This window comes from Callorhinus ursinus, unplaced genomic scaffold (genome assembly GCF_003265705.2).
Source record: "Callorhinus ursinus isolate GAN/ISIS: 27379988/994484 unplaced genomic scaffold, GSC_fseal_2.0 scaffold40, whole genome shotgun sequence".
Taxonomy (NCBI): Eukaryota; Metazoa; Chordata; class Mammalia; order Carnivora; family Otariidae; genus Callorhinus; species Callorhinus ursinus.
The window spans coordinates 6,475,942-6,503,825 of NW_027397102.1; the positions used below are offsets into that span (position 1 = coordinate 6,475,942).

General features: G+C 35.0%; 1 protein-coding gene across 6 annotated transcripts in view; it reads right to left on the reverse strand.

The window, feature by feature from the left end:
- Positions 1-27,884, reverse strand: part of BRWD3 (bromodomain and WD repeat domain containing 3) — a 217,390-nt gene that overhangs the window by 154,199 nt on the left and 35,307 nt on the right. For all 6 annotated transcript variants that reach the window (XM_073880921.1, XM_025880303.2, XM_025880387.2 and 3 more), the window contains 5 exons: positions 10,834-10,994; positions 7,612-7,833; positions 3,408-3,508; positions 2,794-2,864; positions 1,566-1,666 (listed from right to left, as the gene is read on the reverse strand). In XM_073880921.1, the coding sequence (XP_073737022.1) occupies positions 1,566-1,666; positions 2,794-2,864; positions 3,408-3,508; positions 7,612-7,833; positions 10,834-10,994 (656 nt within the window). The remainder of the gene's footprint in view (positions 1-1,565; positions 1,667-2,793; positions 2,865-3,407; positions 3,509-7,611; positions 7,834-10,833; positions 10,995-27,884) is intronic.

A 27,884-nucleotide genomic window follows, 5' to 3' on the forward strand; every position in this document is an offset into this window, starting at 1 on the left:
ACAGTGACTAGTTTCAGCCTAATTGTAAGACAGATTATCAGGCAGTATCTTCTTAAGATATGCAAATATATAGTCTTTGGGTCCACAATCGTAAACCCTGCTGACTTCCAGACCAGTTCCAGAGGTGTCCTCTGGACAATAGTTGCAAAAACCGTAGCTTTAGACGTGTGTATAACCTTTCTGTGAGGTATCAGCAAACTATGATGGGGTCAAATGAGGGTGCTAATATGGTGAATCCCTGCCCATGTTCCTTGAGAGCCTTTCTGTAGCCTCTGGATGTGTGACCTGTCCCCATGACAAAAAAATAGGACTTTTTCACATCAAGAATGGGGGTGTGTTTTAGTCTTCTGTTTGTGCAGTGCCCTGGGTATGGTAGCCTGCCAAAAACTGTCTCTCTAACTGCTTCAAACCCACTGGGTCCAGAAACACAATACCCCAGGCCACTAGAGCCAGGTGTTCAAGGGCTGTCCCATGTGGGCTATGCATGCCCACCAGCTATGGCAGGAGAGCTGTGAATGTGGTATGGGGGTGTGGTACTCAGTCCACCTGGCTGTGGTGGGATAAGCCACAGCTGCAGTGTGCATGGGCAGGGTGCTACCACTGAAGCTAGCAGACGTAAAGACTTAAAGGAGGGGTTCCATAATAGCACCCATCTACACCAGGACCAACAAGGCAGGAGAATGCAAAAATGGTGCCCACCTCTGTCCCTGGAGAGAGTCCCAACAGGTTCTTGCCTATCCAGCAGATGCTTTAAGATTAGCAAATGAGTCTCCTTCACATAGAGTCTAAGTGCCTTGCAAACTGTTGCTTTTGAGCTGGGTCCCATGGCGAGGGAGTTTGTGTAGGACCCTTTTAAGAGTGTATTTTTCATTCCCTACAGTTCTCCTAGAAGTAAGCCCCACTGGTTCTCATAGCCAGATGCTTTGGGGGCTCATTTCTTCAGTGTAGGTCCCAAGGGCTGGGGTGCCTGATGTGGGCCATAGACACCTTGCTCCTCAAGAACAAGTTCCATATTATGAGATCACTCCCAACTGTAGGTCGCTGCTCCTGGGGTGGAGTTTTTTGAAGACTACGTCTCTACCTCTCCTACCCATCTCAATGTGGCCCTTTTATCCTTTGTTGTAGAGGCACTGGTTTAGCTAGCTTTCAGGTCCTTTTCAGAGGGAACACTCCCATATATAGCTGTAGATTTGTTGTGTTCACAGGAGGAGGTGATTTCAGGAACCTTCTATGCCACCATTTTTCAATGTGTCTTTTAAAAAGTATGTAGATTTTAAAGTAACAAACAGCTCCTATAATTAATTGAATACAGCAGGCTAAAAGAGGATTTTTATTAACTATTACTATGTTTTTTCTTTTTCTATGTAAACAGAACTTTTTTTAAATACTACAGCCATACTAAGTCCAGAATTTCACACTGATCTTCATTACTACCGAGATACCTTACCATATAGATTTCAGCACCAATATATATTAAATTAAGGTACAGATTAGAAAAGAAATAAAACCAACTTTCCAGAGATATTAAAAAAGAAAACAACATAAGTTTCTCATTTTGCTCTTACCGTATGTGATTCTAATTCAGCAATTTTCTCAGGGATCTCAGAACCCAAATAATATATCCTAATCACATGGTCAGTGCTACCTGTTGTAATGAACATACCACCTGGAAGATTAAAAAACAAACAAGTAAACATTGTACCAAGGAATTTAAAAACACTTTGATTGCCTTCTTAGTTATATGCTACCTTATATTAATAAGAGGGCTTCCAGAAACACCGGTTATCTTCTAATCTTTAATGACATAAAATTTCAGAGAAAAATAGGTAAAATTCAAGAGAAATATTTAAAGGACAACTATACCATTCACCCAACAAAAATCCAACAACTATACACTAAATATAGGCCTTTGAATAATAAACATTAAAGGTCAGAGCCTTGAGGAATTCTTTATATTTTATGCAAAATCATAGTGCTCCAAAATTATTTATAAAATGACCTATAGCTACAATTCTCTTTTCAGTGGCTATAATGGTGTAATGTAAAAACTCAACCACTTTTGGGATTATGAAAAAATTCTAGAGATGGATGGTGGTAATATATCTAAAACAATATGAATATACTTAATGTCACAAAACTCACCTAAAAATGGTTATTAAAATAGTAAATTTTAGGGGCACATGGGTGGCTCAGTCAGTTGAATGTCCGACTTTTGGGTTCAGCTCAGGTCATGATCTGTGCATCCTGAGATTGAGCCCTGTATCAGACACCATGCTCAGGAGAGAGTTTGCCTGATTCTCTCCCTCTGTCCCTTCCCCAACTCATGTGCGCGGGTACACGCGAGCTCTCTTTCAAATAAATCTTTTTTAAAAAATAGTAAATTTTATGTTATATTTTACCACAATAAAAGAAAAGGTCAACTAGCATGTGATTCTTAGCAGTAGAAAAGCACAATTTACACACTGTAAAAGTGTCTTCTATATGGAACCACAGTACATATTTTCTGAAATGTCAGGGCAAGATTTTAATGATGAACTGTGTGTGTATGGTGGGAGAGCTTTTCTTTTTACCAACCAAATTCTGATTTATATAAAAACATACTAGAAAATAAGAAGCTATTATATGTTAATTAAAGTCCACAAAGGTTCATCTATTATAGCATATGGTTCACATTTTTGGTATGTTTCTATTAACAAACATACACTGTTTTTCTCCACAAAATTATACATATCTCTTCTACAACCGGATCATTTAATATTTTGGGTACTTGAAACTTTCAATTATTACACATACCAGAACTGAAAGATGAACAAGATATCTGAACTCCAGGTCTGGATCTCTCAGTAAATTTCACTGGGCGATCTCTAAGGGAAAAGTAAGATATTTTTATTTTCCATCATGTTCATTTAACATGCAAGAATCTTTGTACACTGCTGAATATTGACAGATTTAATATCAGTACTATAAAAAACACACAACTGAAGTAGTCAATAAGTACTATTCCCATCATTCAGGTTAAAAATGCATTAAACCTTGCAAATATACTTTAAGATACCAGTATCATTATTATAACTTTACAAATTACCACATAACTTACTACCATTAAGAGAAGTTCAAAGTCTTCTTACCAGAATAATAAATGAAACAAATACTCTTTACAAAATTTTGTGTATAAGTTAAATAGTCTCTTCAACATTGGTTTCATAAAAATTTGATTCTAAAATCTCTAACATCTAATTGAAGTAGGTATAGATGTGTGTGTGTGTGTGTGTATATATATATATATACACACACACACACATATTTATATACTTAAATATGTGGACTATTAAGAATTTCTCAAGGTAATAAAGAAAAATAAACATGCTTGATTTTGCACAAAATTTCTAACCCAATTCTAAACTTACCTAAACTTCATTGTTTTTACATGCCATTGCCAGAAACAGATTGTTCCATCAGCACCAGTAGAAGTGAGGTATCTGGTTGTGCCTTTAGTTGATGGACAAAACTAAAAAAAAAATTCTAATTCAAATAGAAAGCTTTCATGTTCAAACTTATTTTAAACACAGCATGTTCTAAAATTATAATCATTTTAAAAAATAAATAAATTCAATTAAGAATTTCACTTTCAAGAAATCAGTTATTTAAATTTCCTAGATTAATGAATACCTTACAAAAATTTAAAATATCAAGAAATTGTAGAAAAAAAGTCAGTCATCAAATTTAGGATAAAATGTATTAGTCTTAAAAATAACTATTTTTAGGGGTGCCTGGGTGGCTCAGTCAGTAGAGCATGCAACTCCTAATCTCAGGGTTATGAGTGTAGAGATTACTTAAAAATAAAATCTTAAAAAATAAAAAAAAATATTTTTAAATCACTGAATATCACATATTATTATTTCATTACTTTTAATGGAGGAAAAAAATCACAAGGTGGTTACTAGTTAAACCATTAGAAATCTGCTAAATGTATGCTTATACAGCAATAATTGTGGAATTTTTATAGTTCATATGAACAGAGCATCAGAAACCAATCTAAAATCAATGCTTAGGAAATTAATATCTAAATATTTTGGCCTTAATATTTTACTTTAAATTCCAGCTTCAATGACGTATGATACAAATTTTGTTCTTTTAAAATTTAAATAATTTTCATTTGTTTTAATAGAATAAGTAAAATAGGTCAAATCTCTATATCATTGTAGAAAAAAACAGATTAAAAAATATACTTAAGTTGCCAATTTAAAGGATAACTAATACCCTGGGTGAACCATGGACAGCCTTTATCCTGTAGGATTCTCAGGCTCTGACTCAGTATTTTATACATCTCCAGAAAAGAATCAGATAAGGGAAGAGCCATTGGGCTCCTGAGGCCTGAGATACAGGAAAAAGTTGAAAATCAAACGAGGGTTTCTGTATGCCATGAGTTTTAAAAATCCCAAATAGAGATAATCAACACCACTAAGATGAGTATTAAGGATCAAGATGCATAGGGTTTGAACAAATTTTGACCTCATATCTAAAGAAAGTGATCATCACAAATATTAGAAGTCATTTATCTAGTTTTCTTGATTAGAAACATATAACTTCTACGAAGACTACAGAGTTTAAATAAAAAATTATCAATTAATGTTATCCATTAATAGTTGATATATATAGTAAAGAAACCAGTACTCAGGTAGCATGCCTATATTTTCCTTTCTGAGATAGAGAAGCTTGCATTGGAAACCTTAATCCACAATTTATAGGAGGAGTCTGCAACATGCCAAATCCAGCTTGCTGCCTGTTTCTGTAAATAAAGTTTTATTGGAACAAATTCACCTTACACTGCCTATGGCTGCTTTTGCACTGGAATGCAGAGTCAAGTAGGTATGACAGAGACCATACGGCCTGCAAATCCTAAAATATTTACTATCTGATCTGTAAATTTGCTGATCTTTGATTTATACAAATGAGATATATATATAAAATAGTATAATTTTATTAAGTTTGAAGAAACACTAGAACCTTTATTATCACCATTATAAACAAATTCATCAGTCACAAAGGGGGATCTGGCCTATTAATGTAGTCTAATTGAATTGTTTTTAAATAACAAATCATGTTAGAGATTATAAAAATAAAAACACTTATATGTGCATTTCTTAATATAAATTAATATATAATTATTGAGGGAAATTTAGTAAATATAGAAAAACAATAAAAGTTACTTATAATCCCACCACCCAGAGGCAACTACTATAAAATCATATCATTTTATCTCAATTTTGCTTACAAAAAAGAAGAATCTGAAAAGATAATACACCATGATGTTAAGAGAGAGAATTAACAAAGAATAAGTAATGTATATAGAATGCATGCTAAATAAAATTAAGAGGAGATAAAGAGTGCTGGTGCAGGGAACAACTTAAAATTTTAGAATGGTAGGGCGCCTGGGTGGCTCAGTTGATTAAGCGACTGCCTTCGGCTCAGGTCATGATCCTGGAGTCCCAGGATCGAGTCTCGCATCCGGCTCCCTGCTCGGCGGGAGTCTGCTTCTCCCTCTGACCCTCTTCCCTCTCATGTGCTCTCTATCTCTCACTCTCTCTCTCTCAAATAAATAAATAAAATCTTAAAAAAAATAAAAATAATAAAATTTTAGAATGGTAAAGTGGTCAGAGAAAGACTCCCTGAGAAAGACACATTTGCACAAGGTACTTAGAAAGGGAAGGAATAAGCCATGTGACTATCCAAGGAAGACCATTCCAGAGACATGAAACAGAAAGAGCAAAGGCAGGAGTGTAGCTAGAGTCGTCTAAAAAAGCAGAGAGGGCAGCAGCTAAAGAAGAATGAAAACAGGAAACAAGTAGTAGAAGATGAGGTCAAAGAGAGCAAGGGGCTGAGAATATAGGCCTTACAATGTGGGTCATTTAGACTTCAACATTAACTATGAATTTGGAAGCTACTGAAGGTTTTGAGTACTAGTGACATGATTTAACTTCATACCTAATAAAACAGGTGATATTATATTAAATAAATTAACTTAAAAATCACTCAGCCTGCTATGCAGAGGTTAGACTGGGGCAAGAAAGAGGGAAAGGAAGAAGCAGGAAGATCAGTTAGAATCCTGTTTCAATAATCCAGGTTATAGATGATAATGGTTTGAAATGGAATAGTAATGATTAAGGTCATGATAATTTGTCAGATTCTGGATTTATTCTGAGGGTAGAGCCAACATGATATGCTAACAAGTTAGATATGAGATATAAGAGAAAGAAAAAAAGTCAGGAATGACTACTCTGTGCAACTGAAAGGATAAAACTGCCATTTGTTTAGTTGAAGAACACTCTAAGAAAAGGAGATTTGAAGAAGGAAGACAGAAGTTCAATTTTGAATATGCTGAGTTTGAGATTCATGACATTCATGTGATGATACGAAGTGGGTCCTTGAATATACAAGTATGGAACTAAAAGAAAGGTCCCACGATGAAAACATAAATTTGAAAATCATCAGCCTACAGATAAATCCAAAGCCATGAGATTTAATGAGATCACTAAAGGAAAGAATGTGATAGAGATCATGGATCTTTAGGGAGCTCCCAAATATAAACAAAATGAGATAGAAATTAGAAAATGAAACTTATGAAGGAGCCAAACAGTATCATAAATATTTTTTCAATGTAAGTAGTTATTTTTTTATGTTATATGAGAGTTATTTCCAAATTCCAGAACTAATTTGTCAGATAGGATTGTGGGAATACAAATAACTAATAATCTCCTAAAACAAAATCCATGAAATAATTTCAACAGATCAAAAATTTGATACAGAATTTTTAAAATCCAATATATACTAAACCTAATTCTTGCTAGCTCCTCATAAACAGGTGATATTATATTAAATAACACACAAAAATTGACTGACATACTTTTTAGTGACTAAAGAACAAAGAAAAGTAAATGGAAGTAATTATCTCATCCACAAAAGTGGTCTCCTTGACCAAAGTGTAAAACACACTTTCAGGATTCCTATTTTGCTCTCAACACAAAGAAGAGGACAAGTTCAGCTTAGTTTTCTTAAATAAAAGGTTTTTTGGGGGTATCCAGGATTTTCACTATCAACATTTGTAAAAATACTCTATGAACAAGAATTTAAAAGAAGTCAATGTATGTCAAACATCAAGTTGAAATAGGAAATCACTGAAACTAAGAAAATTTTCTTTAACATTAAACCACACACACACACAATCAGACTGACAAACATCTTGCATTAAATATTAACACAAGGTATGCCAATATTCAAGTTAGAACCTGTTTACAACCTGACTAACAGGTATTAGTGTTGCTTCCTTACAGCATTTATAAGTCTTCTCCTTTCTTCACAAATACTAGTGAGATAAATGTCTTACACTGTATTTGAAAAAGTTTTTCAATGATTTTTAAATTATCTCTAAAACAATAAATTTATATGAAAAAGGAATTAAAAAAAATACCAGAGCAGGGTACGGACAAAGCCCTTAGAGATCAACATTTTTCTGTTGCCATTCTTTATAATAATATCCACACAAAATAATAAAAACTGAAAGAATTCTCAACCTCATTACATATGTTAGTGATATCTTTTCATTTTTCTTACCTGTATGGAAGTAATAGAAGCTGAATGTCCCTGAAGGACTGCAACTGGTGCACAAGTTCGAAGACACCACACTCTTACAACCTTATCACAGCTGCCTGCAGCAATAAGAGTATTTTCATAGTTAACAGCCATGTCAGAAATTTCAGCAGAGTGCCCTCGAAGTGTAGCAAGGAGACGTCCATCATCTGTTGCCCAGATTTTCACCAAACAGTCATCTGAACCCTATAGTAACACAAAAGGACATATTCCCAATGAAGCAAAAATCTGCACCATTACCACCACCCCCAGAAAAAAAAGCCAAAATGACAAAGGGAGGATTTTTATTAAGTTACTTCTGAGCCTTTACTTTCTAATCTCCTCTGTCCATATAATATGGATCCAGGAAGAAATATAAATGATCTCCAAATGACAGCACTGACAAAGCATTATCTAAACTAACAACATTTGTGAAGAACTCCCCAAAACTGCCAATCTGACAACTCAAAATATTTATAACTCACTTTTAAGTGATTTGGCATTAAATATATCTGCCATTATTTCTTTCCTTATGCCTGACAGCCTTTTATCACAATTGCTTGAATACTTTTTCTATTTCACTTATTTGTGGAACATAAGGAATAGCATGGAGGACATTAGGAAGAGGAAAGGAAAAATGAAGGGGGGAAATCAGAGGGGGAGATGAACCATGAGAGACTATGGACTCTGAGAAACTGAGGGTTTTAGAGGGGAGGGAGGTAGGGGGATGGGTTAGGCAGGTGATGGTTATTAAGGAGGGCATGTATTGCATGGAGCACTGGGTGTTATATGCAAACAATGAATCATGGAACACTACATCAAAAACTAATGATGTACTGTATGGTGACTAACATAGCATAATAAAAAAAAAGAATACTTTTTCTACAAATATTTAAAATTTTTTTTAAGATTTTATTTATTTATTTGAGAGAGAGAGAATGAGAGAGAGCACGAGAGGGAAGAGGGTCAGAGGGAGAAGCAGACTCCCCACCGAGCAGGGAGCCCAATGCGGGACTCGATCCCAGGACTCCAGGATTATGACCTGAGCCAAAGGCAGTCGCTTAACCAACTGAGCCACCCAGGCGCCCAAATATTTAAAAATTTAACCTAAAGTCTACATGCATTTCTCAGTAAACATGAGTCTTTGTTAATAAACTGCTGAAAATATTAAGTTGAACTTCCTATTGAGAATTTCAAAAGAGCTTTAAAAATAGTAAAAAGCAATTCTACTCTAATGTAGTAAATAAGTTAGTTAGTAATTATTTGTTTATAAAAAGATGGCAGGATGCCTGGGTAGCTCAGTCAGTTAAGTATCTGCCTTCAGCTCAGGTCATGATCCCAGGGCTCTGGGATCTAGCCCAGAGCCCCAAGCCAGAGCCCCAGGTCAGCTTCCCTGCTCATCGGGAAGTCTGCTTCTCCCTCTCCCTCTGCCCCGACCCCGCTCGTGCTCTCACTCCCTCTCTCTTTCAAATAAATAAATGAAATCTTTTTAAAAAATAAAAAATAAGATGGCAATTGTCATTTTCATCATGATCATTAACATCCAAATACTTAGGTGGTACATTTGGAGTTATGAAAATGTCAATGGAAGAGTCTTTAATGAACTCCAAGGAGTCATAATTTCCCAAAATGCAAACTACTTCATTTATTATAGCATAGAAAGTTAAAAAGAAAATTATGACACTATATACACTTCTATGTTAACTTAGTACTAAAGTAGTGAGACTAAACCCTTTCTTAGAAATATTAGCATGCTACAATTTTGTACTCAAAAGCACACGATATGATCTGGTTAATAAAATGCTAAGCGAAATAAGTCAGTTAGAGAAAGACAAATACCATATGATTTCACTCATATGTGGTATTTAAGAAAACAAATGAGCAAAGGGGAAAAAAAAAGGAGAGAGGGAGGCAAACCAAGAAACAGACTCTTAACTACAAAGAACAAACTGACTTTTATTGGGGGGGAGGTGGGCGGGGGGATGGGTAAAATAGGTGATGGGGATTAAGTAATGCACTTGCTGAGATGAGCACCAGGTTTTGTATGGAAATGTTGACTCACTATATTGTACACCTGAAACTAATATTACACTGTATGGTAACTAACTGGAATTTAAATAAAAACTTAAAAAAACCCAGATTTAAGGGCACCTAGGTGGTTCAGTCGGTTGAGTGTCCAACTATTGATCTCAGCTCAGGTCTTAATCTCAGGGTCATGAGTTCAAATGCTTCATGGAAAAAAAAAAGCAAAAACAAAAACAAACAAACAAAAAAACAATTTAAAAGATAATTAGTATTGAAACACCTGGGTGGCTCAGTCAGTTAAGCATCTGCCTTTGGCTCAGGTCACGATCTCAGGGTCCTGGGATTGAGCCCCAAGATGGGCTCCCTGCTCAGTGGGGGTAGTCTGCGTCTCCCTCTGCCCCTCCCCCCTTGCCCTCCCCCCTTCCTCGCTCTCTTTCTCTCTCTCTCTCTCTCAAAAAAATAAAATAAATGTAATCTTAAAAAAGTAATAATTAGTACTGAAATAAAAGAAAGATATACACAACTATAAATTGGTTACTAACTGTATAATATAATTATTCAACCATAAGAATGTTTTAATCTTTTTAATTAAGCAGAATGGGCACCAATTACACTAAGTGACAAATGGAAAATGCATTTTAAAATGAAATGAAATGGAACAGATAAACTTGTTTCACATAAGTTAACCACCTCTAGAATATAAGGCCTTAAGATTTAATTTTTTAAAATTAGATTTCCCAAAACATAGAGGACATCATAGTTCACCCATTCACTTACATAGAATGAGAAAATTTCAATTTCTTTTTTTAAGTTACATAACTTTTATTTTTTCCTTTTTCCCTTTTTTTAGATTTTATTTAAATTCAAATAAGTTAACATAATGTATTATTAGTTTCAGTGGTAGAACTTAGTGATTTATCAGTTGCATATAACACCCAGTGCTCATTACATCAAGTGCCTTCCTTAATGCCCCTCACCCAATTATCCATCCCCCCAGCCACCTCCCCTCCAGCCACTCTGTTTATAAAGTCATCTTTTTACTCATCTTTGTACTCATCTTTTCGTGCATTAATGTGTCTAAGAAGGATAAATTGCCTACAAAGTATAATCCAATGCCATGAAGCCTACCTTCAATTGTAGTAAATCTCAAATATGCTACAGTATCATTAATTTTAAACTCACTGTAAAAATTCTTCTCCCACTTCGGTCAAATGCTACACAGTAGACAGATGACAAGTGCCCCAGAATTCTCTTATGCATCTTAATGTGCTGGTAAGCAGATGAAGGGAAAATATGGCTGAAGCGACTGCATCCAGTTAATTGCCTGGCAGAGGTGATATTCACTGAAAAACATAAAATAGAAGATTCCTTCTTAAGACCTAAAAGCAAAACCTACTTCATGAAGTTAATTCATAAATATTAAGATGAGATAAAATAGGGTACACACACCATAGCAATTTTACCCTGTGAAAAGTCTAAATTCTATTACACATTTCATGATTTTATGAATTCATGTTTACTACCACAAAGCACTAAGAATACTCTTCTTTTAAAACCCACAAGTCTGATTTTCTGTTTGCCTTACTATGGTTTCTCAGGTTCATTCTTTTTTACCTTTCTTTGGTAAACTATAGTCAAAGATACTGTCACTTTAAATATATAGTTAAATCTTACCATAACATGAAGGAATTTTAGAATAGAGACTACATTTGATTAAATATAATACATTTTAAAAATTACATAGGGAATTTTATGAACTGTCCTACCTCGTCAAACCTATCCACTCCATATGCAGCTATCTCTAAACTTCCAAGAGTAATAGACTTATACAGTGAAAAAACAAAGGAAGCTATAATACATTAAGTTTTCAGTAACAAACAATCCTTTATAGGTTTGTCTATAGGTTCTCCGCTTTTTGGTTTCTGAAACTATAGACTCTCCCACTAGTTACCAATGAATTTTTGAAACTGCATATCCTATATAAAGTCATTATAGTTCTTTTTGTTTGTTTTGCCTTATTTAAAAAAAAAAAAAAGAAAAAAGCATAAGTCTGTCCAGTTCTCTTCCACATGCCACTTGAATTCTTCTCACTTACCTAAAATGGAGATCTTAGTCCCCATGTAAGGATTTACAAGCACCCACTTGCTCTGTGAAATTCCTCCAGTCTTTCCTTATACACTGAAAATATTTAACATCCCATACATTATATTTTAATCAAACCATAGGATCCTTCTAAGTGCAAAGTCACCTTGAGGCAAGGTGACATTTTACCATAGTGCATAAATAATATAGTACAAATGATAACAGCTTTATGTTGAAGTAAGGCAAAATTAAGGCAAGAATGGGTTTGTAGCTAGATTAACACAATTAGAACCATGCCACAATAAAAAATATGTAATCTTTCCATATCTCAATCTTAAAAGCAATAGAGTACTTTTTTTTCTTCAGGTGAAGGTAGATCCACTGGCCATTTTAAACTGACAAAATGACAAAAAATGAATGATGAATAGTAAAACCAATGAGACTTTGAATGCAAATCATAAGAACACAACAGAGACTGAGTATTTATATAACACTGTGAAATGCTGAGTAAATAATGGTAGAAAACTCACAAGCATCACTACCAGCTCAGAGGATTTCTTTTTGGCACCTGCTCCCCATCCCAACCTCTAGAAATTTTCACAATTCTAAGATGGAAAAAGCAGACACCATAACTTTGAGACTTAGCAATTTTCCTTCTCCAGTCAAACATTTCTTACTGCTCTTGGTTCCTTAAAACAATCAACCATCACTTCTTTGCTTTTTTCTATCCATACTTTTCAAGTAGATAGAAGAAAAGGTGTGTTACTTTAGCGCAGGGTTTTTCAGCCTCAAGAAATACTGGCACTTTGGGCCTGATGAACCTTCACTGTGCAGAGCTGTCTGTCTACTGAAAAGTATTTAGCAGTTTCCCTGGCCTCTACCCACTAGATTTTAGTAGAACCCTACCACCATGAAGCTGTGACAAAGAAAAATATCTCTAGACATTGCCAAATGTCTACTGGTGGTAATAAACAAAAACAAAAAAACATTAACAACTGCCCACAGTTAAAAACCACTGCTTAAAAGTATAAAAACAAAAAACAGCATCAATAGGAAGAAAAATAATCAGAAAAGCAACTCTAAGAAGAAAAGCAGAGACATAAAGAAAAAGAAGTAGTGAAAGACACAGGGGAGAGATAAAGAACTACCAGAAATCCAGTCATTCCTCTAACAAATATCTGTGTTTTTTGAAGGCCAAAGGAATACAACTAAGCATATAAACAAAATATTCTTAACCCCACTAAGAGATCCCATTAGTATCTCAGGCCAAAACTGTTAAATCAGGAACAATGACTGAAAACTTTATGCATCTTTATAGTCTATACAAATTAGCTTTTACTTTTTAAGACTCCTTTACAAAGAAAACTATTAATTGAAAAATGAAAAATATGTGGAACAAATATGAAAAGAATCTTAATATTTTAAAACACATATAAAACTAACCATCTATAAGAGTACCAAGGGGGCACCTGGGTGGCTCAGTCGGTTAAGCATCTGCCTTTGGCTCAGGTCATGATACCAGGGTCCTGGAAACAAGTCCCACACCAGGCTCCCAGCTCAGCGGGGAGCCTGCTTCTCCCTCTCCCTCTGACCCCCTCCCCTGCTCATGCTCTCTTTCTCGTTCTGCTCTCTCTCTCTAATAAATAAATAAAATCTTTAAAAAAATACCACTAAGATCTAATAGATGAATGGATAAAGGAAATTAACAGATAAGTCACAATATAGGAAATACAAATAAACTGAATCACAGAATACACTTAACTATTTTGCCAACTATCAAAAGAAATTTAAATGAAAATAATGAAATACAATACTATACTTAATAAATTAGCATTTTAAAAATTCTAAAAACCTAAGGCCAGCAATTACTACTTGAAACTGGTATACACCTTCATTTCTACATACACCATAAAGTGACATGATCCATTTTGAAAATAATTTTGGCAATACACTTCGAGTCATGAAAATATACACACCCATTGCCCAACCATTGTGAATCTATTCTAGTGACACAACTTATTAGCAAAAATGAGTTACATGTACAAATGTTTAATGAAGTACTATTTACAGTACCAAAGAATGATAAATAACCTAAGTCCAACAGCAGGGAAATGGTTGATTAAATTACAGACTATGTGATGGACTATTCTACAGGAATTAATAATTAAAATACCAAACTACAGCACTGTGTAAAAATTTAGAAACTACAAAGCAAAAAATACAAAATGCAACCTTACAAGTATACTATGATTTAAATTATGAAAAAATATGCATACATATATAATAAAGGCCAAAAAGAAACAAGACAAATGAAACCAACTGCTTTGTGATCAAAGTATAGGTAAATTTTTAAAATTTCACCTAACACACTTAACAATATATTTTTATCTTCAACACAACTTTTCTATTGGGTTCTTCCTAGTTATTGCTAATAGCTATTCAAAAAAATTCTACTGTAAGGCACATTGTATATTTGACAGCAGCAGCATCAAATATTCCTTCTTTCCAATCTCAGTGATTTTTTGTTTATTCATCTAGCACCTGAGATGATAACATTTACATATTTTTCTCAGTCATTTGATATCAACAGGCCTTAGGCTCTATATACATTAAGGAGTTCTGTCAACACTCTTTTTTGCATGCATTGTCCATTTAACCAGTATTTTTCAATATTGCATGTGAACATGCCAACTTTGTCTTGAAATATTTTAAGAACTTTCATTTTCAGACAAACATCCTTGATATCACAATACATTTCTTTGTACTTAGCAATGTTGACAAATTCAACTAGTAGATAGTCAAATGTATATATGTATAAAATATATTTAAATACAAAATGTTCTATTCAGAATCCATTATGTCTAATTTTTTTCTGTAAAATTTTGTAAGATAGGCATCTAAATGTTCTCTAACAAGAGGTAAGATATATGAACTAACTCAGTGATAGACCAAAATGCTTAAAGATTCAAGTAAGAACAGGATAAGACTTACTGTATGTCTTAAATTTATTAAGTCACAGAGAGCACTGAACGGCTATCAATGGAATACTTTCTCTTTAAAACCTATGTTTGTTGACCACCTGATATGAGCTAAGCACTTGACAGATACTGGAAATACAGCTTATAAACAAATCAAACTAGATCCCCATCCTCATAGAATTTACATTCCACTGAACAAAGCTTTCATCATTTACCCAATTTCATGAATAAGATACCTTAATGAGGAAAGTGATCTATACAGCTCTTGAAATGTATTTTTCTAATAAGCTTTACAGGTGATGTTGATACTCTGCCAAGTTTGGGAACCACTAATTCTAGTCCAACCTCCCTCTTCCCAAAATTATCCTTTCCATAATATATCTGGCAGATAGCCATTTAGCCTCTGCTTAAACACTTTTGGTCAAGAGAAGATTATTATTTCTTTAAAAAATGGCCAATTCATATGAGCTGCTCTAATTTTGGGGAGACTCTACCTTTAATTGAACTCAAACTCTTTCCCTGTAACTTCGGGAATCATACAGGCTTTGCTGGAATGTGAGAGCTGGAGATAACAATCTTTTGGGAGCTACACTGGGAAAAAAAAAACACACACAACAAAAAATAGTCAAATCCCTTTGTTACATGGTAACCCGTGAAATATTTAAAGATAGCTATCACTTGTGCCTTCCATCTTCTCTCAATACATGAGGTCCCCTCTACATTATTCACAGCCATAGTTCACACATACCTCTCTTCCCTATCATCGCCTATAGAAAAACATTCTTTCACCCTAAACACTAATGTCGTTGCTTTTTTTTTTTTTGAGAAGTTTCTAGTTCATCAATGTCTCAGACTCTTAAAATAACAAGAACTGAGCAAAATATTCCAGTGGTCTAATGAGCACAGAGTATTTTCAACCACACTTCTATGAATGCAATTTAGGACTGCAAATACTACATTAGTTTTCTAAAACAGCTGCCTTATGCTATCTATTGGTTAAAGAGGAAATAAAGTTAGTTTGATATGCTTTCTTAGTAAACATATGTTCCTAGTGCTCACGTCTTTCTTTTCTAAGAGTTCACAAACCACCTGTTCAATAAACCTGTCTAAAATTCTGCCTGGGGTTAAAGCTAAATTCACCAATCTATAATTCCTAGAATCTACTATTTGTTTCCTTTCATATAACTTGTCTATTGAGTCATTTCCATTTCTCCTGTCCACTCTGATTTCACAAAGAATACCTGCCAGTGAAAACTGTTTCAGTATACTAGGATTTAAATCATTTGGACTTCTTAAAGCAGGTAGGCACACATGTATCTTGGTTTTTCTTTTCTTTAATCATGCTTGATCTACCCTTTACAGTTTAGAGAGCACTCTCTTTGACACAGAAAACTAATAGAAAAGATTGTTATCTCCAGCTCTCACATTTAAGCTATGAATTTATACCATCTATTCCTTTTTGATAAATCTATAGGTTTTTCCCCTATATGCTAATTGGGATTTAAAGGTGTTTTAGGGTAATCCTATATGGGGTGAACTGAATGAAATTGTTGGTATTTAACTATTTTCTATATAAAAAAATAGTGATTTTAGATGGCTCAGCATAATACCTATAATTGGAGTGGGGGGATGAGCAGACATCAAGCATTAGTCTGACGTAGATATCCTGCTATCTTTACTTCTCCATTAGGAAACCATCATCCACACTGTCAGGTCTACAGTATCATCCCATATAGATTTCTTACTCCTTTTACCTCTACCCATTGTTTTTCATAGTATAGTCACATTTATACCATTTCAAGTTTGTATCTCCTTATGTAAAATTTTCTAGTTCACTTTGTTGCATTATACCTAGTATTTATAAATATTCTGCCCAACCTAATGTTTTCTCTTGTGAATTATTGGTCACTTCCATCTTTGTGGATCTTTTCCCTATATTATAGCCACTATATTTCATCATACTATTTTCTTAAAAACTGGGTAATTTTATGAGTATCCCTAATAAGCAGTAAAATTAACTTATTTCATTTTAATTTTCTATGCCTTCTCAATATCACTTAGAAGTGAAAGGGGTGCCTGGGTGGCTCAGTTGTTAAGCGTCTGCCTCCGGCTCAGGTCATGATCCCAGGGTCCTCAGATAGAGCCCTGCATCAGGCTCCCTGCTCAGCAGGAAGCCTGCTTCTCCCTCTCCCACTCCCCCTGCTTGTGTTCCCTCTCTCGCTGTGTCTCTCTGTCAAATAAATAAAATCTTTAAAAAAAAAAGTGCTAGTGCACAGTAAAAAGGAGAGAATATGAGATCACAGTTATCCCATAAGAAGACTCAAATTTTATCAAGAATATTTTAAAGAATTAATTAAAACTGAATAAAATTCATGTAAAGGTTCTCCTGAAATTTATTATTTTTTCTATTAATATTTTAAACACTATTGAAATACCCTTAGAAATTAAGAATATTGAATGATCTTTGAAAAAATGCACAGAAAAATGTTATAATTTGAAGTGTATGATATTCCAGTACATCCTAGATATTAATACAGCATTTCACATACTCAAATTCTATCTGTTTTGTAATTATAATATGTAATGCTGTAACCCAAATTAATAAAGTTCAAACCAGACTGATTTTTTTCAGGTAGTCTTCAACAACAGCTTTGCCTTGCACACTCTGTGGCATCCTGAATTTATTATAAGGATGTGCTTCTTATGTTAATCCTTTCTTCACTGTTCTCTCCATTAGTGATCCATTCCGTCATTTAAATAAATAAAATCTTTAAAAAAATAAATAAAAAATAAAAAAATAAAAAAATAAAGATACTAACAACCTGTTAAAATCCTGGTGTTTGAAAAAGTGTGTTCATTTTAGAATATTTGCTCCATGCAGCACAAGATGTACTACTTATTATCTTGACTTAAAAGCTTAGCACTAGAATTTCAAATATTAAACAGTAATAAAAAAACCCTGAAAAATAGTACAGGACCCAATATCAAGAACACTTAATAACAATAAACCAAATCAAAGATTTATTACAGGGTTGTTGTACTAAGAAAACTTTATTACTGCATCAGCTTTTTCCTACAACAGTCAAGACACACAGTCTGTTCTCCTAAATTCAGTCAATCATATCAAAACACCTAGGTCAGTAAGCAAGAAGAAATAGAAGGATCACTGCAAATGCATAACTTCTGTGAAAAACACCTCAAAGCATATTCTCTTCTATCAACTCTATACATGAAAAACAGAACATTATTAGACCAAAAAGATAAGGAAGCCTATGCTGAAACATACTGAAACAACTGTATAACAAGTAGGACAAAAATTGTAAAGTAATAAATAATTTAAAAATTGGAAAAAGTACAAAAGTAGTAATAAAATATAAAATAAATATTTTATACTAAACTTAAGGTTTTATATTTTATATACTTAGTGAAGAAAAATTTGACTTAGATTTCTAAAGTATTTTAAGAGTCCAAGTTTATTATATAATATATTCAAAAATGATTCCATTTTAGAAATAAAATGAGTATTTCTTATAGAATCTCATATTACACATGCTTTATTCCTAGGATACAACGATCAATAGCAAAACCCAAATTTAAGGTTCACTAAGGGAATGATGTCATCATGACAGATTAATCTGTTCCACTTTTCTCTCCACTTTGATTAACAACTAATTAGACATTCATAGCAGAACAAAAGTGCTTCTGCACATCATACCAGAATACCCCGGAGGTTTCTACCTACCTGTGCATCTATGGGTAGACAGGGCTTCGGTGGGGGCTGCAACCCAAGGGACTGGGTAAGCATGCCCCACCCCAACTCATGGTGATCATGGGATAAAGGGAACCTGGACAGTGCAAAAGTGAGTGGATACACACAGGCAATAGAGACTTGTAGAGGGCCAGCCTGCCTGAAGGGAGAATCTGGCATGCTATCAGAGTGGAATAGAGACGAACTTGGACACAGAGATGAAGGAACTTGCCAAGGGAACACTGCTTCCCAAGATGACAGTGCAAGGGTCTGAGATTTTGGCAGCTGCAGCAGCACCTTCTCCAGTAAAGGTGGAAAGCTGCAACCACTCCCACAGAGAAGGAAGAAATCAAAAGTGGTAAGTGACTGCCCAGCTGCTGCAAATGTGCAGGTTACAACTGAAGAGACCTGTTTCTCTCAGGCAGCGCCAGAATTTTGGAGGAGGGACCTCCTTGATTGGGGGGAGGGAGAAGAATAGGGGAAAAGCAGATGAGAATATCAAAGGGCACTGAAGGCACAAGTTTCATGTTGTCTGCTTCAGATCAACAGGTCTACCCCACTGATCTCTGGGAGTGCTCCACTTTGAGGATCCACCCACTGGCTAGTGGGCACCCTGAAAGCCCCAGGTGCTAAGCCCATGCCACTCCCATTCCACTGCCAGGTCCTCGTGCATGCTCCCAGTGCATCTGAGGGAACTAACTCCAGATGGAAAGGCCACATGCATGAGTTACTGTGCCACATTCTGGAATACAAAAGAAAGGATTCTAATAGCCAACCTATTTAATTAAAAGAATCAAAGAAGACATAAGAAAAATCAAGGAAACAAAACTGAAAAATACTTTAGACCAAATAGATTTAACAGACATATATAGAATGTTCTATCCATCATCACGAGAATACATTCTTCCCAAGTGCACACATAATACGCTACAAAGATAGATCATATGATAGGACACAAAAGAAGTCATAGCAAATTTAAGAAGACTGAAATCATACCACCTATCTTTTCAGACCACAATCATATGAAACTAGAAGTCAACAAGAGGAAAGCTGAAAATTCTACAAGTGTGAAAAATAAACACACTTCTGAACAATCAATGGGCCAAACAAAAAAAAATCAAAAGGGAAATACAAAATACCTTGGAAAAAATGAAAATGGAAACACAACATATCAATTCCTATGGGATGCTGAGAAAGGAGTTCTGAGAGGAAGGATATAGAGATAAATGCATACATTAAGGAAATATAAAAATCTCAAACATAATTTTACAACTCGAACTAGAAAGAAAAAGAACATATTAGGCACTAAGTTAGCAAAAGGAAAGATAATAAAGATCAGAGCAGAAATAAATGAAATAGAGGCCTAAAGAAAAAAATAAAAAGATCAACAAAACTGAGAGCTGGTTTTTCTAAAAGATAAAATTGCTGCACTAACTAAAAAAAAAGAGAGAGAAGACTCAAATAATATTATAAATGAAAGAGGACATATTACAACAGAAATACATAGGAACATAAGAGACTACAATCAATAATTATATGCCAACAAATTGGATAACCTAGAAAAAAATGAATAAATTCTTACAAATACACAACCTAACAAGACTGAATCAAGAAGAAATAGAAAATCTAAACAGATCAGTAACTAGTAAAGAGATTGAATCAGTAGTCAAAACCCTCCCAACACAGAAAACCTCAGGACAGGCAGCATCACAGGCAAATTCTACCAAAACTTAAAGAATTAATGCCAATCCTTCTCAAACTTTTTCAAAAAATTGAAGAGGAAGGGACATTTCCAAAATCATTCAACAAGGCCAACATTACTCTGATACCAAAGTCAGATAAGAACACTACATGAAAAGAAAGCTATTATAATAGACCAATATCCCTGATAAACATAGAAACAAAAATTCACAACAAAATATTAGCAAACAAAATTCAAGCACACTTAAAAGAATTATACAACATGACCAACTGTGATTTAACCCTGGGATTCAAAGAGAGATCAACATACTCAAATCAATAAATGTAATACATCACAGAAATAGAAAGATAAAAATCACATGATTATACCAATAGATGCTGCAAAATATGTATTTACAAAATATGACAACCTTTCATGATAAAAACCTTCAAAAGGATTGGTATAGAAGGAGCATACTCCAATATAATAAAGGTCATGTACAACAAATCCATAGCTAACATTATACTCAATTGTGAAAAATTGAAATCTTTTCTTCTATAATCATGAACAAGACAAGGATGCCCACTCTCATCACTCTTTCCAATATAGTACTGGGAGTCCTAGCTATTGCAATTAGGTAAGACAAAGAAATAAAAGGCGTCTGAATCAGAAAAGAAGAAATATAATTGTTATTTGTACATAATATAATTTTAGAAAATTCCAGCTTCAAACAAAAAACTGGAAAAAATCAACATACTCAGTAAAATTGAAGGATATAAGATCAACATGCAATTATCAGTTACATTTCATTTTTTTATTTTTAAAGTTTTTATTTAAATTCCAGTTAGTTAAATACAGTGCACTATTAGTTCGAAATGTACAACATAGTGATTCAACGCTTTCATTAAACACCCTGTGCTCATCACAACAGGTGCACTCCTTAATACCCATCACTTATTTTACCAACACCCCCACCAATCTACCCTTCTGTAACCATCAGGTTGTTCCCTATACCTGAGGGACTGTTTCTTGGTTTGCCTCTCTCTCTGTTTTTTCCCCTTTCTTTGATTGTTGTGTTTCTTAAATTTCACATATGAGTAAAATCATATGGTATTTGTCTTCATCTGATTGCCTTGTTTTGCTTAGCATAATACACTCTAGCTGCATCCCCATTGTTGCAAATGGCAAAATTTTATTTTTTTATGGCTGAAAATATTCCATTGTATACACACACACACACACACACACACACACACACACACACACACACACCACTTCTTTATCCATCCCTCAGTTGATGGACACTTTGGCTTTTTCCATAAGGTGGCTATTGTAGATAATGCTGCCATAAAAATAAGGGTGCGTATAACCCTTTGAATTAATATTTTTCTATTCTTTGAGTAAACACTTACTAGTGTGATTGCTGGATCATAGGGTAGGGTAGTTACCTATTTAACTTTTCCAGGAACCTCCATCCTGTTTTCCAATGTGGCTGCACCAGTTTGCATTCCCATCAACAATGCAAGAGTGTTACCCTTTTTCCACATCCTTGCCAACACCTGTTGTTTCTTGTGTTGTTAATTTTAGCCATTCTGACTGGTGTGAGGTGATATCTTACTGTACTTTTGATTTGTATTTCCCTGATGATCAGTGATGTTAAGTATCTTTAATGTGTCTATTAGCCATCTGTATGTGCTCTATAGAAAAATGCCTATTCATGCCTTCTGCCCATTTATTAATTGCATTATTCATTTTTCAGGTGTTCAGTTTTCTAAGTTCTTTAAATATTTTGGATACTAACCCATTATCAGATATGTCATTTGCAAATATTTTCTCCCATTCCACAGGTTGTCTTTCAGTATAGCTGATTGTTTCCCTCACTGTACACAAGCTTTTTATTTTGATTAAGTCCCAATACTTTATTTCTGCTTTTATTTCCCTTGTCTCAGGAGACATACCTAGAAAGAAGCCGCTATGACCAATGTCAAGAGGTTACTCCCTGTGTTCTTCTCTAGGATTTTTATGGTTTCAGGTCTCATTTCTTTCATCCATTTTTAATTTATTTTTGTGTGTGGTGTAAGAAAGTGGTCCATTTGCATTCTTTGCATGTTCCTGTCCAGTTTCCCCAACAGCATTTGTCAAACAGACTGTCCTTTTCCCATTGGATATTCTTTCCTGCTTTGTCAAAGATTAATTGACCATATAGTTGTGGATTCATTTCTGGGTTTTCTATTTTATTCCATTCATCTATTTTTGTGCCAGTTCCATACTGTTTTGATCACTACAGCTTTTAATATAACCTAAAGTCCAGAATTGTGATGCCTCCAGGTTTCCTTTTCTTTTTCAAGGTAGCTTTGGCTAATTGGGGTCTTTTGTGGTTCCATACAAATTTTAGGATTGTTTGTTCTAGTTCTGTGAAAAATGCTGGTGGTATTTTGATAGGGATTGCATTAAACATGAAGATTTCTTTGGTAGTATGGACATTTTAACAATATTTGTTCTTCCAATCCATGAGCATGGAATGTCTTTCCATTTCTTTGTGTTGTCTTCAATCTCTTTCATCAGTGTTTTGTAGTTTTCAGAGTTTGGGTCTTTTCACTTATTTTGTTAGGTTCATTCCTAGGTATCTTACTGCTTTTGGTGCAACTGTAAATGGGACTGATTCATTGCTTTCTTTTTCTGCTACTTCATTGTTGGAGTATAGAAATGCAACAGATCTCTGTATATTGATTTTCTATCCTGTGACTCTACTGAATTTGTTTATCAACTATAGTAGTTTTTTGGTAGAGTCTTTCAGGTTTTCCATACACAGTATCATGTCATATGCAAATAGTGAAACGTTGACTTCTTCCTTGCTTATTTGGGTGCCTTTTATTTCTTTGTGTTGTCTCATTGCTGTGGCTAGGACTTCCAGTACTATGTTAAATAACAGTGGTGAGAGTGGACATCCCTGTCTTGCTCCTGACTATAGAGGAAAAGGTCTCATTTTTTCCCCATTGAGAATGATATTAACTGTGGGTTTTTCATATATGGCCTTTATGATGTTGAGGTATATTCCATCTAAACCTATTTTGTTGAGGGCTTTTATCATGAATGGATGTTGTACTTTGTCAAAGGCTTTTTCTCCATCTATTGAAATGATCACATGGTTCTTATCCTTTCTTTTATTAATGTGGTGTCTCACATGAATTGATTTGCAAACACTGAAGCAGCCTTGCACTCCAGGAATAAATCCCACTTGATAGTGGTGAATGATTTTTTTAATGTATTGTTGGATTGGGTTTGCTAGTATTTTATGGAGAATTTTTGATTCCATATTCATCAGGGATATTGGCCTGTAGTTCTTTTTCTTAGTGGTGTTTTTTTGTTTTGTTTTAAGATTTTATTTATTTATTTGAGAGAGAGAGAGAGCAATAGAGAGAGAGCATGAGCAGGGTGGAGAGGGAAAAGCAGGCTCCCTGCTCAGCAGGGAGCCTGATGTGGGGCTTGATCCCAGCACTCTGGGATCATGACCTGAGCCAAAGGCAGATGCTTAACTGACTGAGCCACCCAGGTGTCCCCTCAAGGGTCTTTCTCGCTGATATCACAATGATCTCTGCATAGCTATCTAAACATATTTATATCCCCATTTGCTTGGGTTTTCCCACCTATGTGACTACTAGTAACACTTAAACTCATGACCTGAGCCGAAGGCAGATGCTTAATGACTGAGCCACCCAGGCGCCCCTAGCAAGGCATTCCTCACTTTCAATCTGCAGGTGTCTTTAGTTCTAAAATGAGTCTCTTAGAGGCAGCATATAGTTGCGTCTTATATTTTTATCCATTCTGACATCCTGTCTTTTGATTGAAGCATTTAGTCCATTTACATTCAAAGTAAGTATTGATAAATATGTATTTATTGCCATTTTATTGCTTGTCCTATTGTTGTATGTGGAGATTTTCTGTGATCCTTTCTTGTCTGTCACTTTCTGGCTGTTCTTTGCACTCAGAATCCCTTTTAATATTTCTTACATGGTGGTTTAGCAATCAAGAACTCCTTCAGGTTTTGTTTGTCTGGGAAACTCTTTTATCTCTCCTTCTATTCTGAAAGATAGCCTTGATGAATAAGAGCATTTTTGGCTGCAGATTTTCCCATTTGGCACTTTGAATATATCATGCCACTCCCTTTTGGCTTGCCAAGTTTCTGCTGAGAAATCTCCAGCTAGCCTTATGGGTTTTCCCCTGAAAGTTAAGGATTTCTTTTGTCTTGCTTCTTTTAAGATTTTTTATTTATCACTATATTTTGCAAATTTAATTACAATATATCTTGGTGTTGGCGTGCTTTGATTGAATTTGATGGGAGTTCTCTGTGCCTCCTGGATCTGGATGTCTGTTTCCTTCCCCTGGCCTATGGAAAGTTTCTGCTATTATTTCGTGAAATAAATTTTCCCTCCCTTCTCCTATTAAACAAATGTTATTATGTTTGGTGGAGTCACTGAGTCCTCTAAGTCTATTCTTATGTTGCATAATTCTCTGTTTTGTTCATCCTCATTATTTTCCATTATTTTGTCTTCTCAATCACTAATTCATTCCTCTGCTTCTTATAACCTGCTGTTCATTGCATCAAGCCTGTTTCAAATCTCATTTATTGCATTCTGCATCTCTAACTCTTTTTTATTTCCTTTATCTCTGTGGTAAGGGTCTCACTCTGTTTGCTGGCCACTTTGTTTGCCTGCCTTCTCTCCAGTAGCAGCACAGTGTCCTCCAGGCTCTATTCCAGCAAAGCCCACTAGCCTTTAAAATTCCAGGCATTGGGGGCTCCTGGGTGACTCAGTTGGTTTACTGTCTGCCTTTGGCTCAGGTCGTGATCCCAGGATCCTGGGATCGAGCCCCGCATCGGGCTCCCTGCTCAGTGGAAGCCTGCTTCTCCCTCTGCCTGCTGCTCCCCCTGCTTGTGCTCTCTCTCTCTCTCTCTCTCTGTCTCTATCAAATAAATAAAATGTAAAATAAATAAATAAATAAATAAATAAATAAATAAATAAATAAAACTCCAGGCTTTAAGCCTCACTGTTTGCAAGAACTCATGAAATTCATCCCCTCTCATTTTCCAAGCCAATAGCTTTGGGGGAACATTCTCTTTGTGCATTACCCTGTGTCCTCCTCTCTCTTGCCCTTTTATGTGACCACAGCTCTCTCCCCTCCACAGCACCCAGGTTCTGTTTCTCCCCTAAACAACATCTCCGCACTCCCTACCTTCTTGATGTGGCCTCTTCTCTCCCTTTAGTTGTGGAGTACTTTTCTGTCAGTCTTCTGGTCGATTTTCTGGGGTATTTAGATTGACTTGGTAATTATCTAGTTGTGTTTGTGGGATGAGACAAGTCTAGGGTCCTCCTACTCTGCCCCCATCTTCCTCTCCACCAGTTACATCTCCATATACTAATAATGAAACACTGGAAAACAAACCTATCCTATTCACAGAAGCATCAAAAAATGAAATACTTAGGAATACATTTAACCAAGGAAGTAAAAGATCTGTACAACAAAAACTACAAGGCTCTGTTGAAAGAAATCAAAGACACAAATAAATGATAAGACATCTCATTTTCATGTGTCAGCATTATGAATAACATTAAAATGTCCATACTACCCTAAGCCATAGATTCAGTGCAATGTCTATCAATTTAATGGCAGGGGCACCTGGGTGGCTCAGTTGGTTAAGCATCTAACTCTTGGTTTTGGCTCAGGTCATGGACTCAGGGTGTCAGGTTCTGCCCTCTGAGCAGAGTCTATTTGAGATTCGCTCTCCCTCTCCTTTCCCCTCTGCTTCTCCTCGCTCAAACGTATATTTTCTCTCTATCTCTCTAAAATAAGTAAATAAATAAAATCTTTAAATAAATTTTTAATGGCATAATTCACAGAAACAGAAGAAAAATACTCCTAAAATTTGTATGGAATTATGTTAGACCCCAAGTAGTCAAAGAAATCCTGAGAAAGAGCAAATTCAGAAGTATCACCCCTCCTAATTTCAAACTATACAATAAAACTATGGTAATAACAACAGTATTAAACTGGCATAGAAAAAGACACACAGACCAGTGGAACAGAATATAGACTCCAGAATGAATCCTCTCATATACAGTCAAATAATATTCAATAAGGGGGCCACGAACACCCAATGGGAAAAAGATATTCTCTTCAATAAGTGGTACCGTATACCAATGGACCACATGCTAAACAATGAAATTGGATCCGTAGCTTATACCACTCACAAAAATTAACTCAAAATGGACTTAAACATAAGATCTGATGCCATAAAACTCATAGAAAGAAACAAGAAGCTCTTCAACATTGAATGTGGTAATAATATTTGAACATGACACAAAATGTACAAACAACAAAAGCAAAGATAAACAAGTGGGACTACATCAAATTTAAAAAACTTATGCACACTAAAAAAGCAATCAGCAAAATGAAAAGGCAACCTACATAATGGGAAAAAATGTTTCCAAACAATATTTTGGACAAAGGGTTAATATCCAGAATATATAAAGAACTTTACAACTCAATCACAACAACAAAACAAATTATTTCATTAAAAATGGGCAGAGGAACTGAAAAGACATTTGTTTTCCAAAAAACAACATCTAAAGCCCACCAGGTACATGGAAAAAAATGGTCAACATCACTAATCATCAGGAAAATGCAAATCAAAACCACTCTGGGATTATCACTTCATACCTATTTCAATGGCTACAATCAAGAATACAAGAGACTGGGACACCTGGGTGGCTCAGTCGTTAAGCGTCTGCCTTCGGCTCAGGTCGTGATCCCAGAGTCCTGGGATTGAGCCCCGCATCAGGCTCCCCGCCCTGCGGGAAGCCTGCTTCTCCCTCTCTCACTCCCTCTGCTTGTATTCCTCTCTCGTTTTGTCTCTCTCTCTCAAATAAATAAAATCTTTAAAAAAAAAAAAAGAATACAAGAGACTAATAAGTGTTAGCGAGGATGTGAAGAAAAGGGGAAACTTGGCCACAGTTGGTGGGAATGTACATTGGTTCAAGCACTATGGAAAGTGCTTGGATCTTCCTCAATAAATTAAAAAGAGAACTACCATATGATCCAGCAATTCCACTTCTAACTATATACACAAAGGAAATGAAAACAGGATATTGAAAAGATATATGCACTTCCATATTTATTGCAGTACTTTTCACAATGTGGGAAACAACCCACATTCCCATCAGTGGATGAATGAATTAAAAAGATGTGGTATATATGTAAATGGAATATTCAGCCATGAGAAAGAAAGGCATCCTGCCATTTGTGACAACATGAATGGACTTTGATCACATTATGATCAAAGTGAGAGAACTCAACCAGGGAATCACTTATATGTGTAATCTAAAAAATTCAAACTTGTAAAACCAGAGAAGCAAATGGTAGTTACCAGGGGCTGGTGGCTGGGGGATAGGACAGATGTTATATGGGTACAAACTTGCAACAAGTAGTAAATAAATCCAAATGCATAGTATAGTGACTATAAACAAATATATTGTATTATAGTCAACAAAACTACTAAGAGACTAGAATTTAATTATTGCAATAAAAGGAAATGATAATTATACAATGTGAGAGAGGTACTAATTATTGCCACAATGGCAATCATATTAAAATATATAAATGTATCAAATTAACATATTGTAGAACTTAAATCTATACAATGTTTTACATCAAATATATTTCAATTTGAAAAGTACATTAAGAAGGC